This window comes from Pleuronectes platessa, chromosome 20 (assembly GCF_947347685.1).
Source record: "Pleuronectes platessa chromosome 20, fPlePla1.1, whole genome shotgun sequence".
In the NCBI taxonomy this organism is placed as follows: domain Eukaryota; kingdom Metazoa; phylum Chordata; class Actinopteri; order Pleuronectiformes; family Pleuronectidae; genus Pleuronectes; species Pleuronectes platessa.
In genome coordinates, this window is record NC_070645.1 from 1262408 (window position 1) to 1279382 (window position 16975).

At 43.2% G+C, this 16975-nt stretch overlaps 1 protein-coding gene across 1 annotated transcript; it reads left to right on the forward strand.

Moving 5' to 3' along the window:
• The first annotated feature begins 13774 nt into the window (after positions 1-13774).
• Positions 13775-16506, forward strand: LOC128426153 (uncharacterized protein K02A2.6-like). Its single transcript, XM_053413030.1, is given in 2 exon segments — positions 13775-15689; positions 15692-16506. Coding segments are annotated over 2 exon segments (2730 nt in total).
• The last annotated feature ends 469 nt before the right edge of the window (positions 16507-16975 follow it).

Genomic DNA, 16975 nt, shown 5'->3' on the forward strand with positions numbered 1-16975 from the left:
CTCCCAATATTTGTGGGAAATGTATGAAATAAGAAGTACCCTATTTTGAAATAAATCAAAACATATAGCTGCAGCCTAATAGCTTAAAAATATATAATTAGTTTTAAATGTGAAAACAAAAAGTGAGAGCAGGTCAGGCTGGAGGCGAACACAGAAACTGAAGCTCGGTACAAACCAACTGCAGCTTCTGCTCTGATCAAGAAGCTGCTACGCTGATCTCTGAGCAGCTGAGACCAGAGAAACTCTGTGTTTTCACTGTTTCCATAGTTAAGTAGCAGCCGGTCCACGTGAACGAGCTCTGATCTTGTGTCTCTGAGCGAGTGAGCGGGGCGGGGGGCGGAGCCTCGGGACCGGTGCGCTATCTGGGGCGCTCACACACACACAGACACACTCACTCGCCCGCTCCTGATACTTCATGACGGCCTGATACGATGATGTTAAAACAATTATTGTGACTTAGTCAACCATCAACATTTTCGTCTCGTCTCGTCTCGTCAACGAAAGTTAAAATAGATTTCGTCATAGTTTTTATTTTCAAAGATCCGTTTTCGTTACGTCTTCGTCTTCGTCATGGAAAAAAGATCGTTGACGAATATTTTTCGTCATAGTTTTCGTCAACGAAATTAACACTGGTATTGTGACGACCCCTTCCACCCTCACATGGACACTAGGTGTCCCTGTTCTCCCTTTTTCTGAGTTACAGGTGGAGTGGGTGTCAGCAACAATCAGAGCACATGAGCCAGGTGTGCTCTGCCCCTTAAAAAGCTGGCCAGATTGGTCGCGCTCTCTCTCTCTTGCGCTACCTACGGGACGAGGTTGGCTCTCCCGGACGCCAGTACCTTTGCTCTGTTCTGTTTTGAAGAGTTGGCTGTTGTTTGTAGTTGGTTCCATTAATAAATGTTCTAAAAGAGCCACAGTTTTCCCGTGTCGTCTCCCTCCTTGCCGCAGTCTTGAGCCGGGCTGTGACAGTATATATTACTTATCTGATGTGCCTTTTTCAACCAGTTCCCCCTATGTTTCTCCGTGCTACATACTCACGGATAATGACTTTCAGTTTTAGGCCTTGTCTACACTACTGTGGAAGTTGTTTTTAACAGAAATGTACCCCTCGACAATCCATCAAATACCAGAGAAAACGTGGTCCAAGTAATATTAGGTCAGGGATACGTCTGTGTGTGCAGGTAATGTGGTGCAGTGATGCTGAACTCAGCTGGAAACCTGTAGTTACACCGAGCAGTGCTAACCGAATGTAGGGAAATATAAATATAATTGCCATTGTTGTTGTTTCTGGCACATGCTCACGCATTCAACTGTGGGAATGAATGAAGTAACATGTGATTTCAAAGCTTCTCAATGTTCACACGGATACACAGAAACAAATCTGTTCTTTGGAAGGTGTTTTAGTGACTCAGAATACTGTTTGTGTTTGGACAAGAGGCATGAATACAGAGGAAAAATAAAATGTCCACATTTGTGTTAACAGGATAAAGACCGCTGTGTCAAATAAATGTGCATTAAATACTGATTTGGTTTTGAAAGTTTGAATGTTTACAATCCCTTGACAACCTAACTACACAAAAACAAGACAATTAAGAAACTATTTTCTCAAATACCAGAAATTATCCAACAAGCTAATGAATGTAATATTGTTGTTAGGCGAAGGGCTGAGTCCATCAGTACAGCCCATCACATGGCTTCTAATAAAACATGTTGCATGAAACAGCCTGATATAAAACCTATTTTCAATGCCTTGGGGTGGTCACAGGTCGAGTGCCACCAATTTAAGTTAGGGTCTTGCCCACAGGGAAGCCTATTAGACTCTCACTAAGCAAATATGTAAGGTGTGAAAATGTTTCTTGGCAGAAAAGCTCAGCGGTTGCGGCTGGCGGAGCACAGACTACATTTTCTCAAATATTGAGGGGCTGTGTGGATCGGTGGCAGGAGACCTCAAGAGACCTTTTTGGTCAGTGAAACCCAGACCTACATTTGCTCCAATGCTCTGCAGTTTGCGTAAGAGTTTCCTCCTTTTGATTTGAATCCTTTAATCAGGGTAACCCAAAATAGAAAAAATAAACCTTAAATATAAGAATTTACCTCATCAACCCTCTAAAAGAAAAGTTATGTATTTGTCTTGTGAGCCTTCAAACTCCATAAAGCGTGACTCCTCTGTGACACTGCGGGGGGGCAAGAAAACCCTCTCTGCTGCAGCCAGCTCTTAGCAGTTTCTTTAGCTGTTGGCATGACGCCACACATTTCTATTAATAAAATGAAATCATCTTTAAGTTCCCCTCTTATTGCACAGTTACAGTTCTCCAACTGGCTGTGTGCCTTCCAAGTATCCACACTAAGCAGCAGGAGCATATGGAGTGCCCCGGGACGCTTTTTCTGTAATACATCCTCTGTGATGATTCTCTTTCACCGAGCAGATGGAGTGCTCTCTCAAATGTTAATTAGCCTCCTATTGCAGTAGTTTGGAGAAAGATGTTTGTTATTTTTTGGGACAAGACTTGCTGAAGATGATGGATGTAGAATATGTGTGTGTTTTGAAGCTGTGTATAACGCAGCTGTATCAACAACAAGGAAGCTGAAATAGAGTTTATTGTCAAACATGTTGTGGATTGATGGAACATTTTCCAGCAGCAGGGCGATTACTGCTGTCAGGCCCAGAGGGAGTCAGACTCTTTGATTTTAAGCGCTACATGTTCTCTTGATTGATTTTGTTACTCTACATGTACCTGACCGTGACCTTTAAGGTAAGTCTCTCTCTCTCTATTAAATGCCCTGTCCAAACTAAAGCCGATTTTTTGCAAAACAATTTTTTTTTATGTGTTTGGCAAATACTGATATGACTTCTACTTCTACTTGTGTTCTCGTCTGTGGATGCTTCCACACCGCCTCCATTGGTCACTGAATGGTTTGCCGAGTATATAAAATAGAATTCTATAGCACTCGCAGTTACCACATCTCAACTCTGAACACCTAAGATTTTTTTTATACAGCGCCCTGAAACAACATTATCATAGAACCAAATGTCAAAATCCTGAAAAATTGCTCATCCATCAGGTAAACCTCCACACACAGAATCTATTATGATGATCACTGAAGCTGTTCTGGAGGCTCATGGTGGAAAAACACCTTTCAATACTGTTATAGCTATATATTTATTCATTTTCTGTAGTACACAATGCAAACAGTTCATACTTTTTGCAACTGGCAAGTGCAATGTTAAGTTTAAGCACTTTATTCACGTAATCACATGTGTACACTGTCTCTATCCATTCATAAATCTCTAACTGAATCTATTACTGTAATGTCTAGTACACAGCAGCCTTTAGTGAAAATAATTCTCATTCCCATTATGTGTTGAATCTGTTTAAGACCCCCTCCTCTTAGATGGTTGGGCTTTACTGTGCAGAGTAATGTACAGGATGTCCAGAGTTGAAGAGAGAGGCTGTTTTGTAATGTACTTGTGGAAACAGAAAAGTATCTCTGTGCTCACCAGTGGTGGTTGGACATTGAATAATTTATTTATTTCCAAAATAATTATTAAATAAAAAGTATTTGACTCATAATTTGCACCGGGTAGTCATGTTAGCACCCGGAGCCCATCAGCTATTGTCTGAAAGTTCATCATCAGTTTTCCGCTTTTTCGAGTTATATTAGTTTATTTTATAACACACGCAAATGTTTCTCCATTCAAAACACAAACAGTGATACATTTTGGAGGTACTTTAGGTCCAGGCATAATTGTGTCTGTCTGAATATGAATGCAGATTAATTAAAAAGCTGATACACAAGGCATTTCAGTCAATGTGCTCGACCGTACACGCACTGTTTGCAAGGGGGCAACCAAACCCAAAAAAAATCCAAAATGGCTAGATCAGCAAATGACCACACCTGACTCCAACCTGAATATAATTATAATATTTTACTCTAAATCCAGCCGAGCCCTTCCTGACTGGCTCAGGTTGGATATATCCAGACTCTAAATCAGCCATGAAGATGATCAGCTGAGTAGTATTTCAATAGGAGCATTGAATAAAGTGACAACTGCATTTAGATCTGTTGGAAATACTTCAATAAATATGGTTAGAAATTGTTGTCATCGGCTCACATTTGATGGTTAGTGCTTGTGCATCAATGTGATATGTAAGAAAGTAAAGAAGAGGGAGTTACCTTATCAGCTGACTGAGAATATCAATTCAGGGTGTGATAGATAACAAAACCAGTTCCAGGACAATCACATAGAGAGGGTTATTATAGTAGTGTTACAGCGTATAAACCCCTCATTACACAGATGAAGACACATTTGAGAGTTCAGTTTTGCAGACACCACTTATGGTAGTTGTGAAAGAAAGTGAGTCACCCTTCATCATATTCATCACAGGTGGGCGAGTGTATGAGTGGCGTCCAACAAGAGAATGGTTAGAGCCTGTAATGCGTCAACTCTGACAGTGAGGGTCTCTGGTGGCTCTGTTATGCTTAGGGGTAATTTTTTTCCAGCAAGATTTGATTCCACTTGTCCCCTTAAAGAAAAGGTTCACACACAAAGTAGATTTGTATCCTTTCTATCCTGATGGTAGTGGTCTCTTCCAAGAGGATAATGCCCCAATTCATAGGGCACAAGGGGTCATTGATTGGTTTGGTCTCTTAGGAGAAATGTGTTCCATTCCCCCAGTAGTCAGTGCCAAGGTGTATTGAAGCTGTTCTGGTAGCCCAACACTAAGACACGTTAACTTGGTTTTCCTATTCATTTGTCACCTGTCCATCCATTCATACTAATGTTCTTTTGGTCATCACTTCAGATTTGAGTTTAAGGTGTGTGCCTGTGAGAATGATTTTTGGACAAATAGACAACTTACATAAGTGTGATGTGGAAATTTGTTTAGATTTTTTTTTTTTTTTTAAGATGGTAAATATCCCTTGTATGGATCACCAAGGATGCTGAACTATATCTATCTACCAACGTCTGTACGTGGAACACAAATCTCACTTATCTTATTTGTTTCACTATTGGTCAAAGGGAAGTGCAGAGCAGTCAGTGGGGACGGGGCAGTGTTCCCTAACTCTGTGGACCAAGTTGAACAATAGCAGATTGTCCTCAAAGCAAAAGTACAGCGTTATTTTTGTCGCAGTAAATATTTTTAGCCAGCTGAATTACAGAGGTTTTATTTTGAAGTTTTGAACTAGAGTCTAAATATTGAGTCGATTGCTTAACCGACCTCTAAAATAGCCGACATACAAAAATGATTTACATAACTGCTTGTGTAAAAAACACAAGCAGTTATGTAAATCATTCAAACTTATATAAAGGCATGACACATGAACAATAAAAAAGCTAAATCAGTTATGAAAAAGTGACTATAAAGGATCTAATTTGACTCTGCACTATACTGTTCAAAATGCTCTGTATACAACGTCAAGCCCTAATTGTAAAATAAAACAGTTCGAGGAGAAATCACTCATGTCATCGAATAATACTGAAGTAGAAAACAGTCCATTCTTAACAGCCAGGTTTACTAGAGACACTACACTACTTAATGATAAAATGACAACCAGCCTCATATGTCAATGATAACCAGTATATGGTGGCGATCACCAGTGGAAGTTAAGGACATATCATCAGACGTGTGCTTTTCAGAGTTAGCTTGTTCCACTGTACATTTTCTTAGAGGAGAGTTTTGCCTTCCTGGCTTTAGGTTTATCTTTCTCATAATCTTAGGACAGTAGTTGACCTCAAGGTCGTAGGATGTTTTGCCAATTATTCTTTAGACTATTATTCATAGCATAAATCTGCATTGCACAATGGTAATAGCATCACAATAGTATTCCTGTGTCCATAGAATTGTGTAAATATGTGCTTGAACATACCTGGATGTGATCTTTAAGATCAATGGCTAATGTTTTTTGGGTCATATCTTGTTCAATACCTTTTTTTATGCAGCCCTGTCCAAAAAATCTGTATTCAGTATATCAGCAATAGCAGCAATATTCCAAATCGAATATATGGAGACAATTACATTTTACTTGGGAGGCATCTGTCTTAGTACAATGTTCGTCTTGAATTGAACAAAAAGTATCGGATTAGTCGCATTACGAAACAAACAATTAACCCACACAATCTAAAATTCTCAAGTTCCTCCAAAAATAGCAACATCTCTTCTTGAAAATCTCCTCACAATCCACTGTGTGGGTTTGTAGAGTGTGAATGACTTTATAGTCTTCAGCTGAAAAACTATTGCAGCAAGCTTGCTGTTTTGCATCGTAACAACATATTCAGCAGGAGCACCCCACCAGCAGCTCAACACAAAGGACTGAGAGGACTGAGTACTGCTTTTGCATTTTAGATGTTGGTTTTCATCTAAAAACAAATAAGTAATATTTCAAAAGAGGTACATGAAAAAAAAGACAGAGGAAAGAAAAACAAATATAATAATAAAATCCTACCTCTCTTCCCTCTTCACAATCATCCATTCTTCATTCACATATTACCTCTTTCTGCAGACTCTTGTAGTACTATAGCCTGGACGTCAGCCGCAGAATTTAATTGTTGTGTATTGATATCCAGTTAAGTTTGTTTCCTCGGGGCATCCGTAGTGCCCCACTGTTTACCTGTATTGCATGCTGGTTATTTTCTGTCCCGTAGTGATGGGAAGTTCGGATCTTTTTACCGTGTCGGTTCTTTGAATCTCGTTCAGTAAAATGAACGAATCTCTTTCTGAGTCATTCGTTCGTTTCGGGGGGGGGGGGGGGGTGCAAACGATCCAAAGACTCGTACCCGGCAGATGAACGAATTGTTCAACTCCCGACCGTGTGTTTGGATCAATGATCGGGTTCATCTGCCCACAGAGTCTTCGGCCGACGTGTCGGCCACACAGAGCGAGCTCATCTCGCCGGTGACCGCGGTGCGGGCGGCGCACGGGAAAATCGCCCGGCACCTCCATACCGCTGCACGTCCACCCGGACATGAACGGGAATCTACGGAGCTGCTGATCCGCACGCTGCCAGCACATCCAGCTGGCCCGCCGCATCCGCGGACACAGAGCTTAAACTGCTGCTGATCCACTGACTATAACAACGCCGCATTCAAATAAAAATGTGGGAAAGAATATTGTACAGTATCTAATATTGTGTTGGTCATATTTAAATCATTCATTATTTTTTTGGGGGGGAAAGAGAGGATAAAATAAAAGAATCGCATATTAAATCTTAATCGTTCAGCCCTATTCAGCCCTATTTGTTATTTTCACTTTACATTTACACTTACAGTTTAGTGCAGTGTAATTATTTCCCGTGATAATTAAATGCCAGTGTGACAATAAATGACAATTTAAAACCATACAAACTGTCATGTTTTACTGTATTTAATGGAGGTTTTCTTAAAAAATATATGATCTGCCACACAAAAGCTGTCAGTCATGGCTGCTTTTTAACCTCTTAAGAAACGGGTGAAAATCGCCTAAAACGCCTGTTTGAGGACACCCAAATTAAATTGAAAGCTGTTCTTGAACCATTTGGAGTACATGCATGATCTTGGTCTCTTTTTAAAGGTAACATTCTGATCTTCCCTACCCAATAGTCAGAATAAATATAAGTGCTACTTGCATTGAGTAATAGCAGTTGGCACACAGTGAGGTAGAAGGTTTTTATTTTCGCCTGAATATTTTTGGTAAACAGATGCCTGCTGCTGACTATAGCTGGGACTTATGAACTGGAAAACCCAATGGGATCCTAGCATGAAGCCTTGAATAGCTCAAGTTCAAATTTGAACACAATACCAAAGAAAATGAATATTTTACAGATGTTTTACTAAGGGCATGTCTGGGCGTTTTCCAAAAAGGCCATTTGGAGGCTCCAAAGGACCCTTGGTACCCATGGTAACCAAATAGGCTAAAAAGGCTACTTTTACACTAAAAATCATACTTTTATATAAAGGAGACAAAACTGGTCATATGGTAAAAAATGTATTCAAATATACATCTTTCGTATTTTTGGATACATGCCAGCCATTGTAGCAGTCACGACCGGGGACGAAACACAAAGGCACACCGCAGGAGGAGGCTTGTGGAGGTCTTTGTAGTGCCCTATCAGGATGTCACCACCCATGCACATCGATGGATCTATATGGGAAAAGAAAAATAAGTCTGAGGAATTAGAAAAGCCTTACAGATTCGGTACATATCTATTCATGATAATTAACATAAATAATACTTAGCTTTCACATGTTTTGGCAACATGAGAGCCATTGTAGCAGTCACCCATGCACCTCGATGGACCTATATGGGAAAAGAAAAATAAGTCTGAGGAATTAGAAATGCCTTACAGATGCGGTACATATCTATCCATGATAATTAACATAAATAATACTTAGCTTTCACATGTTTTTGGCAACATGACAGCCATTGTAGCAGTCACCCATGCACCTCGATGGACCTATATGGGAAAAGAAAAATAAGTCGAAGCAATTAGAAAAGCCGTACAGATGCAGTAAATATCTATTCATGATAATAAACATAAATAATACTTACATTTCACAGGTTTTTGGCAACATGACAGCCATTGTAGCAGTCACCCATGCACCTCGATGGACCTATATGGGAAAAGAAAAATAAGTCGGAGCAATTAGAAAAGCCGTACAGATGCAGTAAATATCTATTCATGATAATAAACATAAATAATACTTACATTTCACAGGTTTTTGGCAACATGCCAGGCATTGTAGCAGTCGCGACTGGGTAAAAAACACAGAGACACATCGCAGGCGGGGCACTTCGTTGGTGTCTTTGCATGGCACAGCCTGCACTTCAGCCGACCATTGGTGCTGTGCCCAGAGATATAAACCATCCTGGTACGGTTCTGGCTGTGGTGGGAGATCCCGCCTCTGCCAGCTCCATGATGAGGGTCTCTCTGAAAGTCTTCTGGGCCATAGGTAACTTTCCTCTACCTCGTGCAAGGTCTTTTTGGAGGAGAAAGGCATTCACTATCCCGATGTCCATGAAGTGATAGAAGAACGTCTTGTACCACCTCATCGTCTTGTGGAGGACTTTGTAATACCCTATCAGGGCGTCAGAGAGGTCCACTCCACCCATAAACCTGGTTGGACAGAAAAACACAAGATTGAGAAAAATATACTAAAACTATGAAGCACACAAATTATTACATTTCAAAGGGCATAAAACATCGGTAAATATATAATATGTACCTGTTGTATTCCTTCACTGCTGGTGGAACCGGGATGTTCTTCAATGACCACTGCCCATCTGCACCTTTGACTCTCCTCTGCACTGTCTCCTCTGCATGTGCCGTGTGGAGTGTTGAACACATGGAGACGTCCCTCGTGTCTCGCCACTGGACAAAGAGGAGGGAGTCCTTCCTGATCCAACGGATACTGCCACGGGGAGACTTCGAGACCAGAGCGTTGACTTTGCTTTTTGGGAAACCAATTCTGTTTGTGCGGATGGTTCCACACGCCCAAATCCTCTTCTGAAGGAGGTCGCGGAAAAGGATGGGACTTGTATAAAAATTGTCCACAAAGAGCTTGTAGCCCGATCCCAGCAATGGTGTGTCAATGAGCTTCATAACAGAATCGTAACTCAGCCCCTTGCCAGTAACTCCCTGTAACTTCCCCTGATAGACAAAAAAGTCCCATGTATAACCGTTCCTGGAGTCCGCCAGAACGAAGAGTTTGTAACCCCAGCGAACAGGTTTGTTCCTCATGTACTGTTTCAGTCCAATGCGGGCTTTGGAGGCAACTGTGCTCATCGATGGAAATATCTTGGCTCGGGTGATAATTCCTTTTGCAGGCGTTTCTTATGTCCTCGTAGATCGGTTTGATTTTGCAGAGTCGGTCGAAGTCTGCTGTGCCTCTGTTCTTCTCGTTAGCAGCATCCGCCAGCAAGCTACTGAGGTGAAGTGCCCGGGAGATTCTGAGGAACTTCCTAGCACTCATTACATGTCTCGGGAGTGGCAAATTGTACAGTTGGCTCTGTCGCCAATAGTCGTTAAGTCCACAGCATTTTACAATACCCATGTAAATAACCATGGACATGAATGAATACATGTCGTGTATTGTCAAAGCAATCCATGGTTTGGTGGGTGTGGAGTAGTTCTTCGAGCCAAAGTCATTTGTGTTATCAAGGACTGTCATTAAAATCGTGTTGGTAAAATACAGTTGAAAAAGCTGCAGGACTGTGTACGTCGCTGTAGAGATGAGCTGGGGTCCTGGTGTACGTGTGGGTCTGAAGGTGGGCTGTGGTGGTGTCACATCTGCATCATCAACATCATTCCATCTCTCTCCAGATGGGATGGCTGACACACCGGCTTGACTTCGGCTGCTGCCGCTTCTCCCTCTCGCCCTACCTCTCCCTCCTCTGCCTCCTCTGCCTCGTGGTCTTCTCCTGCTGGCAGAACCTCTCTGAGGAGTTGGGGGATTGGACTCCTCTCCTGAGGAACTGTCCGGCTGCTCCACTCTACGTGGCCGCTTGCTGGCTGGACACGATGTAACCGGCTCCCAAGCCGTATCTGAATCAGCTGATTGCCTATTTTTGAAAATAAAGAAAAAACGGTTATTTACTACTCTAGATAAAACTTGTATGAGTTTTACACAAACACACATCTCCCCCCATATGTATGTGCACACCTGTTCACATTCCAATCGTCACACAAAGGCAGCACACCTCTCCCCGCCCCATATATATTTACACCTATTTACATTACAATATTCCCACAAAGGCAGCACACATCTCCCCGGCCCATGTATATTTACACCTGTTCACATTCAAATCGTCACACAAAGGCAGGACACATCTCCCCGCCCCATGTATATTTACACCTATTTACATTCCAATCGTCACACATAGGCAACACTCATCTCTCCCACAACTGAATCCACACCTTTTACAAATCAACAGTAAATCCTAAAAAAACACATACACGAACACACACAGTAATTTATAAGTTATATATATATTATAATAAAATACGTACTTGTCAAGAGTAATGTCTCGTCCTTCCAGAAACATAACCTCTGCCTCGGAGTCAAACGACGTGTCGCTGTCTTCCTCTGATACGTCGTCATCAGACTCGTCGCTGGCACGCCGATAACACAGATCCCTGGCTTCTTCGGTCGTGAAGTTCCGTTTCTCTAAACGTTTCACCATACTGTAGCTCCAAAATGCTCCAAAGCAAGACTGAATTCTGCGCACGGATCTCACAGCAACGCTCTCGGACTTTTACGCACGGATCTCAAAAGCACCGCTCACTCACTTTTACGCACGGAGGCGAGATGCTCAGGAAACAGGTGTTCGCTGTTGTGAAGTGACTTGCTGTGTGTTGTTATTTATCTATCGCGTCGAGCAGGACACGTAGGTGCTGGAAATGTAATTGGCTAATCAATACGCCAGTCATAACAACAATCGATTGGAATTGGCTGAGCCTGTACACGTCACAAGAAGGACGCGCACTCTCTGTCAACGAGGGCTCTCGTTGGCTTTTGCTGGCTGTGGACAACCCCTGCCTTCTTCAATTGGGTCGAATGAGCTGTCAATCTAAAGTTCAGAGTGCAGCCACCATTTTGATATCCAGAGAGCTGCTTTGTTTACATGCGAACAGAAGTTAGAATGGAAAAAAAGTCAAAGTTGGCACTTAGCTGCTGGCTACTCTGAGATTACGCATCAGCTGGCTGTGGCTATTCTTTGATGAAATAGTGTGCTATGGAGTGATTATGTTACTGGATTCGATCGTCTGGACCTTTATCAATGTACCAACACCGTTTTTATTGGAATGTTATCGATCTGTGGATTAATATCATGCTTCTTAGGTGAGTGACGTCGACTGTCTTAATAATTTTTTTTGGTAAGTTGTCTGACTGTTACGTTGATTGTATCGGCTGTGGTGATCGGATCTTTAAATGGTTTACATCAGTGGAATCAGAAGAATCTTAGCTTTCTACAGATATGTGGCATTAGTACCTAGCTGTACGACACAGTTCTTTAAATACAAATGTTTGACGCTGATCGATAAAAAAACACACCTTGCGTCCCGAATACGGGACGCGATTGCATAAGGAGTTAACAGCGGTCACGCGAAAGGGAATGAGGTAACTGTTTCCTCTTCTGAGCCTATGGAGGTCACGTAGAAAATGATCCAAAGACTCGTACCCGGCAGATGAACAAATCGTTCACCTCCCGACCGTGTCTTCAGATCAGTGTTTAGTTCTTCTGCCAACAGAGTCTTCGGATCAGTGATTCGTTCATCTGCCGGATACGAGTCTTTGGATCCTTTTTCACGTGACCTGCATCAGCCTATGCAACAGTCCCGATGCGCGGCCACGAGAAAATGAACGAATCTCTCTTTGAGAGGACTCGTTACTCCCGAGTCCTTGTAAGGATTCGTTCAAAACGAACGAATCGTTCACGACCGACACATCACTACTGTCCTGTGAAACTCACAGTAAAGTACGCACGTCTTTTCCATCACGGTCTCCTGTCTCATCTCTACTTAAGTTGTATCGGTATAGAGTGTACTATACAACAAAACTGGCGACGAGGAAGAAAGTTCTCACGTTTGTTTTATTATTTTCGGTGAAAAGTACGAGTTTAATACGGAGAAGACACGGAGAAGACGAGGAGGTAGCTGGTGAAGAGTGAAGCCGGCTAGCTTCCAACGGCTCGAAGCTTTCAACGGCTCGTAAGATTCCAACGGCTCGTCCCCGTTAGCTTCCAACGGCTGGTTAGCTTCCAACGGCTGGTTAGCTTCCAACGGCTCATCAGCTTCCAACGGCACGTCGGCTTCCATCGGCACGTCAGCAGGAGAGGAAAAGTGCGCCGCTGGAGAAGAGAGATTCTTCGCGAAGGTTGAGACATAAGTGAGTAACAGAGTTACACGATGGCTGCACTGATTGGAAATATAGGACCATTTGATGAATCTGTAGAACAATGGAGTTCATACACAGAACGTTTTGAGTACTTTTTGTTAGCAAATAGCATCAAAGCGGACGTGATTGTGCCAACGTTTTTGACTGTCATGGGAGGAAAAACGTTCAACTTACAGCACAGCCTAGTAACACCTGAAAAGCCTGGTAACAGAAGTTATGATGAAAAAGTGGCTACTTTAAGAGCACATTATTCTCCTAAACCACTGATCATTGCTGAAGGGGGTTCAGGTTCCACAAGAGAAATCAAGAGGAGGGGGAGTCAATCTCACAGTTTGTGGCTGTACTGAAACAATTATCAGAACACTGTGACTTTTGACGTTCTCTAAATGACACTATACGTGATAGGTTAGTGTGTGGCATGCGCAGTGGGACAATCCAGAAACGTCTATTGACTGAGAGTGACTTAACATTGCAGAAGGCAATAGAAGTGAGTACTGAGCAAACAAAGATGCTCAGCAGCTAAGTGCATCAACCCAAGTGCATAAGGTGTCTACGGATTTCAGACACAAAACAGTAGGTGGCAAACCATGCTATCGCTGTGGGAAACCAGGTCACCAAGCAGAGGAGTGTTGGTGCAAAGACTTAGACTGCAGAAGTTGTGGCAAAAAGGGTCACATTGAGCGCGTGTGTAAAAGCAAAAATGGACAGTCAAACAAAAATACTGAACAAAGGAAAAGTGACTTCAGGAAGTACAAAAAGAAAGTGCACAAACTGGAACACACAGAGGAAGACCAAAGTGACACCCCATCGGAAGGGGAAGAGTCTGTGCATGTTTTGTCTTTCTCAGATGATGGGCATGGATACTGGGTTACACCGCTACTGGACGGAAAAGCAGTACGGATGCAAGTGGACACAGGAGCAGCTGTATCCTTGGTGTCTGAGGTTGTATACAAGGAGAAACTACATCACCTCACACCACAGCCAACGAAGATCACGCTGAAAACGTACACTGGTGAGACTGTACCAGTGAGAGGAATCTTGACTGTAACAGTGAAGCTCAACAAACAGATGGTAAAGCTACCACTCTACATTGCGAAGGGCAGTCAGCCAGCTTTGCTAGGACGCACGTGGCTGGAAAAGATCAAATTAAACTGGCAGGAAATTCATATGGTTGCAAAAGTTGAGAACATAAACCTTCAAGGAATATTGAGGAAACATGCTGAAGTGTTCATAGGAGAACTTGGTAGTATGAAGGACATAACAGTTAAATTGACAGTGAAACCAAACAGTAAGCCCAAATGCTTCAAAGCCAGGCCTGTTCCATATGCCATAAAGCCAAAAGTTGAAGCTGAACTAGACAAACTAGTCAAGAGTGAAGTACTGGACCCAGTAAGTGTTAGTGAATGGGCTACACCAGTTGTTCCAGTCATGAAGAAAGACGGATCCATCAGACTTTGTGGCGACTTCAAAGTCACTGTTAACCCTGTCCTGACAGCTGAACAGTATCCATTACCCCTCATTGATGATCTGTTTGCTGGTTTAGCTGGAGGACAGAAATTCAGTAAGATAGACTTATGTCAGGCCTATCTTCAAATGCATGTTGACGAAGAATCACAAGAACTGTTGACAATAGTGACTCACAAAGGACTGTTCAGGTACCGGAGGCTTCCCTTTGGGATCACCTCAGCCCCGGCCTTGTTCCAGAGAGCTATGGACCAGATACTGAGTGGGCTCACCGGTGTCCAGTGTTACCTCGATGACCTTTTCATCACTGGTAAAGACGAACAGGAGCACCTGAGAAACCTCGACGCTGCACTAAAGAGACTGGAGGAGTACGGACTGCGGGTCCGGACGGACAAATGTGAGTTTTTCCAGTCTTCAGTTGAGTACCTGGGCCACATTATCGACGGCGCTGGGCTGCACAAGGCACCATCTAAGGTAAAAGCTGTCGAGGAAGCTCCATCCCCACAAAATGTGAGTCAGCTGCGATCATTTTTGGGACTACTGACGTACTGTGCAAAATTTGTGCCGAACCTATCAAACATGTTAAAACCACTGCATGAACTGTTGAACAAAAAAAAAAGAGCCTTAGTCCATTCAGAAGCCCTCACACACTTTAACCCCGACTTGCCATTACAGTTAGCGTGTGACGCATCGCCTTATGGTGTTGGTGCTGTGATCTCACACATAATGCCATCAGGTGAAGAAAGGGCAATTGCTTTCGCATCACGGACTTTAAGCAAAGCAGAGAGCAATTATGCACAGATAGAGCGCGAAGCACTCTCTATAATCTTCGGAGTTAAGAAATTCCATCAGTTTCTGTTCGGAAAACGATTCACGCTGCTCACAGACCATAGACCACTCACTTCCATCTTTGGTCCCCACACTGGAATTCCATCGCTCGCAGCCAGCCGCATGCAGCGATGGGCATTACTATTGTCTGCTCACCAGTATGACATCAAGTACAGAAGAGCTGAGCAGCACTGTAATGCAGACGGCCTCTCAAGGCTCCCCTTACCTGTCTCACACACGAAGCACTCCGAGGCTAAAATCTTCTACTTCAAGGAAGTGAGCAACGCCCCAGTTACCTCAGCCCACGTGAAGAAGTTCACCCGCACTGACCCAGCGATGTCTGAGGTCATGGACATCATCACTCATGGGAGAGAAAGAGAGCTGTCAGACAGCCTAAAGCCTTACCTGGTGAGGAGGAACGAGCTCACAGTGCAGGCTGGATGCTTGTTATGGGGTTTTCGAGTCATCATTCCGCCGCCACTGAGAAAGCAGGTGCTTGAGGAACTCCATTCAGGGCACTGTGGCGAATGAAGGAGATGGCGCGTAGCTACTTTTGGTGGCTAGGCTTAGATGCAGCTATCGAAGACAGGGTCAGGTCATGTTCTGCATGTTAAAAGATGAGAAACATGCCTCAGCTAGCGCCACTACACCCATGGGACTTCCCAGAGGAGCCTTGGCAAAGAATTCACATAGATTTTGCAGGTCCACTGGAGGATCGTATGTTCTTAGTCGTAGTTGACGCACACAGCAAATGGCCAGAGGTCGCCATAATGAGGAGCACTTCATCAGGGAGAACCATCGAGGAGCTACGGTCCATCTTCAATCGCTTTGGATTACCTATGCAACTAGTTAGCGATAATGGCCCCCAACTGGTATCTGAAGAGTTCCAGTCAGTCATGGAAGCAAACGGAATTCAGCACATCAAGTCAGCTCCCTATCATCCCGCCACAAATGGCCTAGCGGAAAGATTTGTGCAGATGATGAAGCAAGCTCTAAAATCATCACAAGGAAACGGAACGCTCAACAAGCGCCTAAGCGCCTTCCTATTGACCTACAGAAACACCCCCCATGCTACAACCAAAGTGGCCCCCGCGTCAGCCATGATGAAAAGACAGCTTCGCACACGACTTGACCTTCTGAGACCACTGAAGACTAAGCAGGTCGTACAGACACAACAGAGAGCACAGGTGGAGAGACGGAGCAAAGCGAAAGACAGAAGCTTCAGAGCTGGTGAAAGAGTTCTTGCTCAGAACTATTGCAAAGGTCCAAAGTGGATACAAGCAACAGTTGTCGCACAAACAGGCCCTGTGTCCTACACAGTTTTAACACTAGCAAACTAGTGAGGTGCAAAGTGTTTACAAGTAAGCTAGTGGGGTTGAAATGGGCACTAGTTTACTAGTTGCAGTGTTTTGTGACCTTACTAGCAAACTAGTGAGGCTCAAAATGGCTCACTAGCTTACTAGTGGAGTTGACATGTGCATGCAACTAGTTAACTAGTGAAATTCCATATTGTCCTACATGTTATCTAGTGACCCTTTATCAGAACACTAGTTAACTAGTCGCGTGCACATGTCGACTAGTAAGCAGTTCTGTCAAACTAGTAAGATGATAACGTCAACTAGTGTGCCCAAAATGTCAACTAGCTGGACAAAAAGCCCAACATGTCGATCAAATGTCTCACTAGTTGCGCACAGTGGTTCACTAGTTCTGAGCAAAGCTCAACTAGTTGAAGAAAATGCCCAACATGTAAGAAAAATGTTCTTACATGTCTGTACAAAATATGTTCAACGTCCCTACATGTTTTGTACA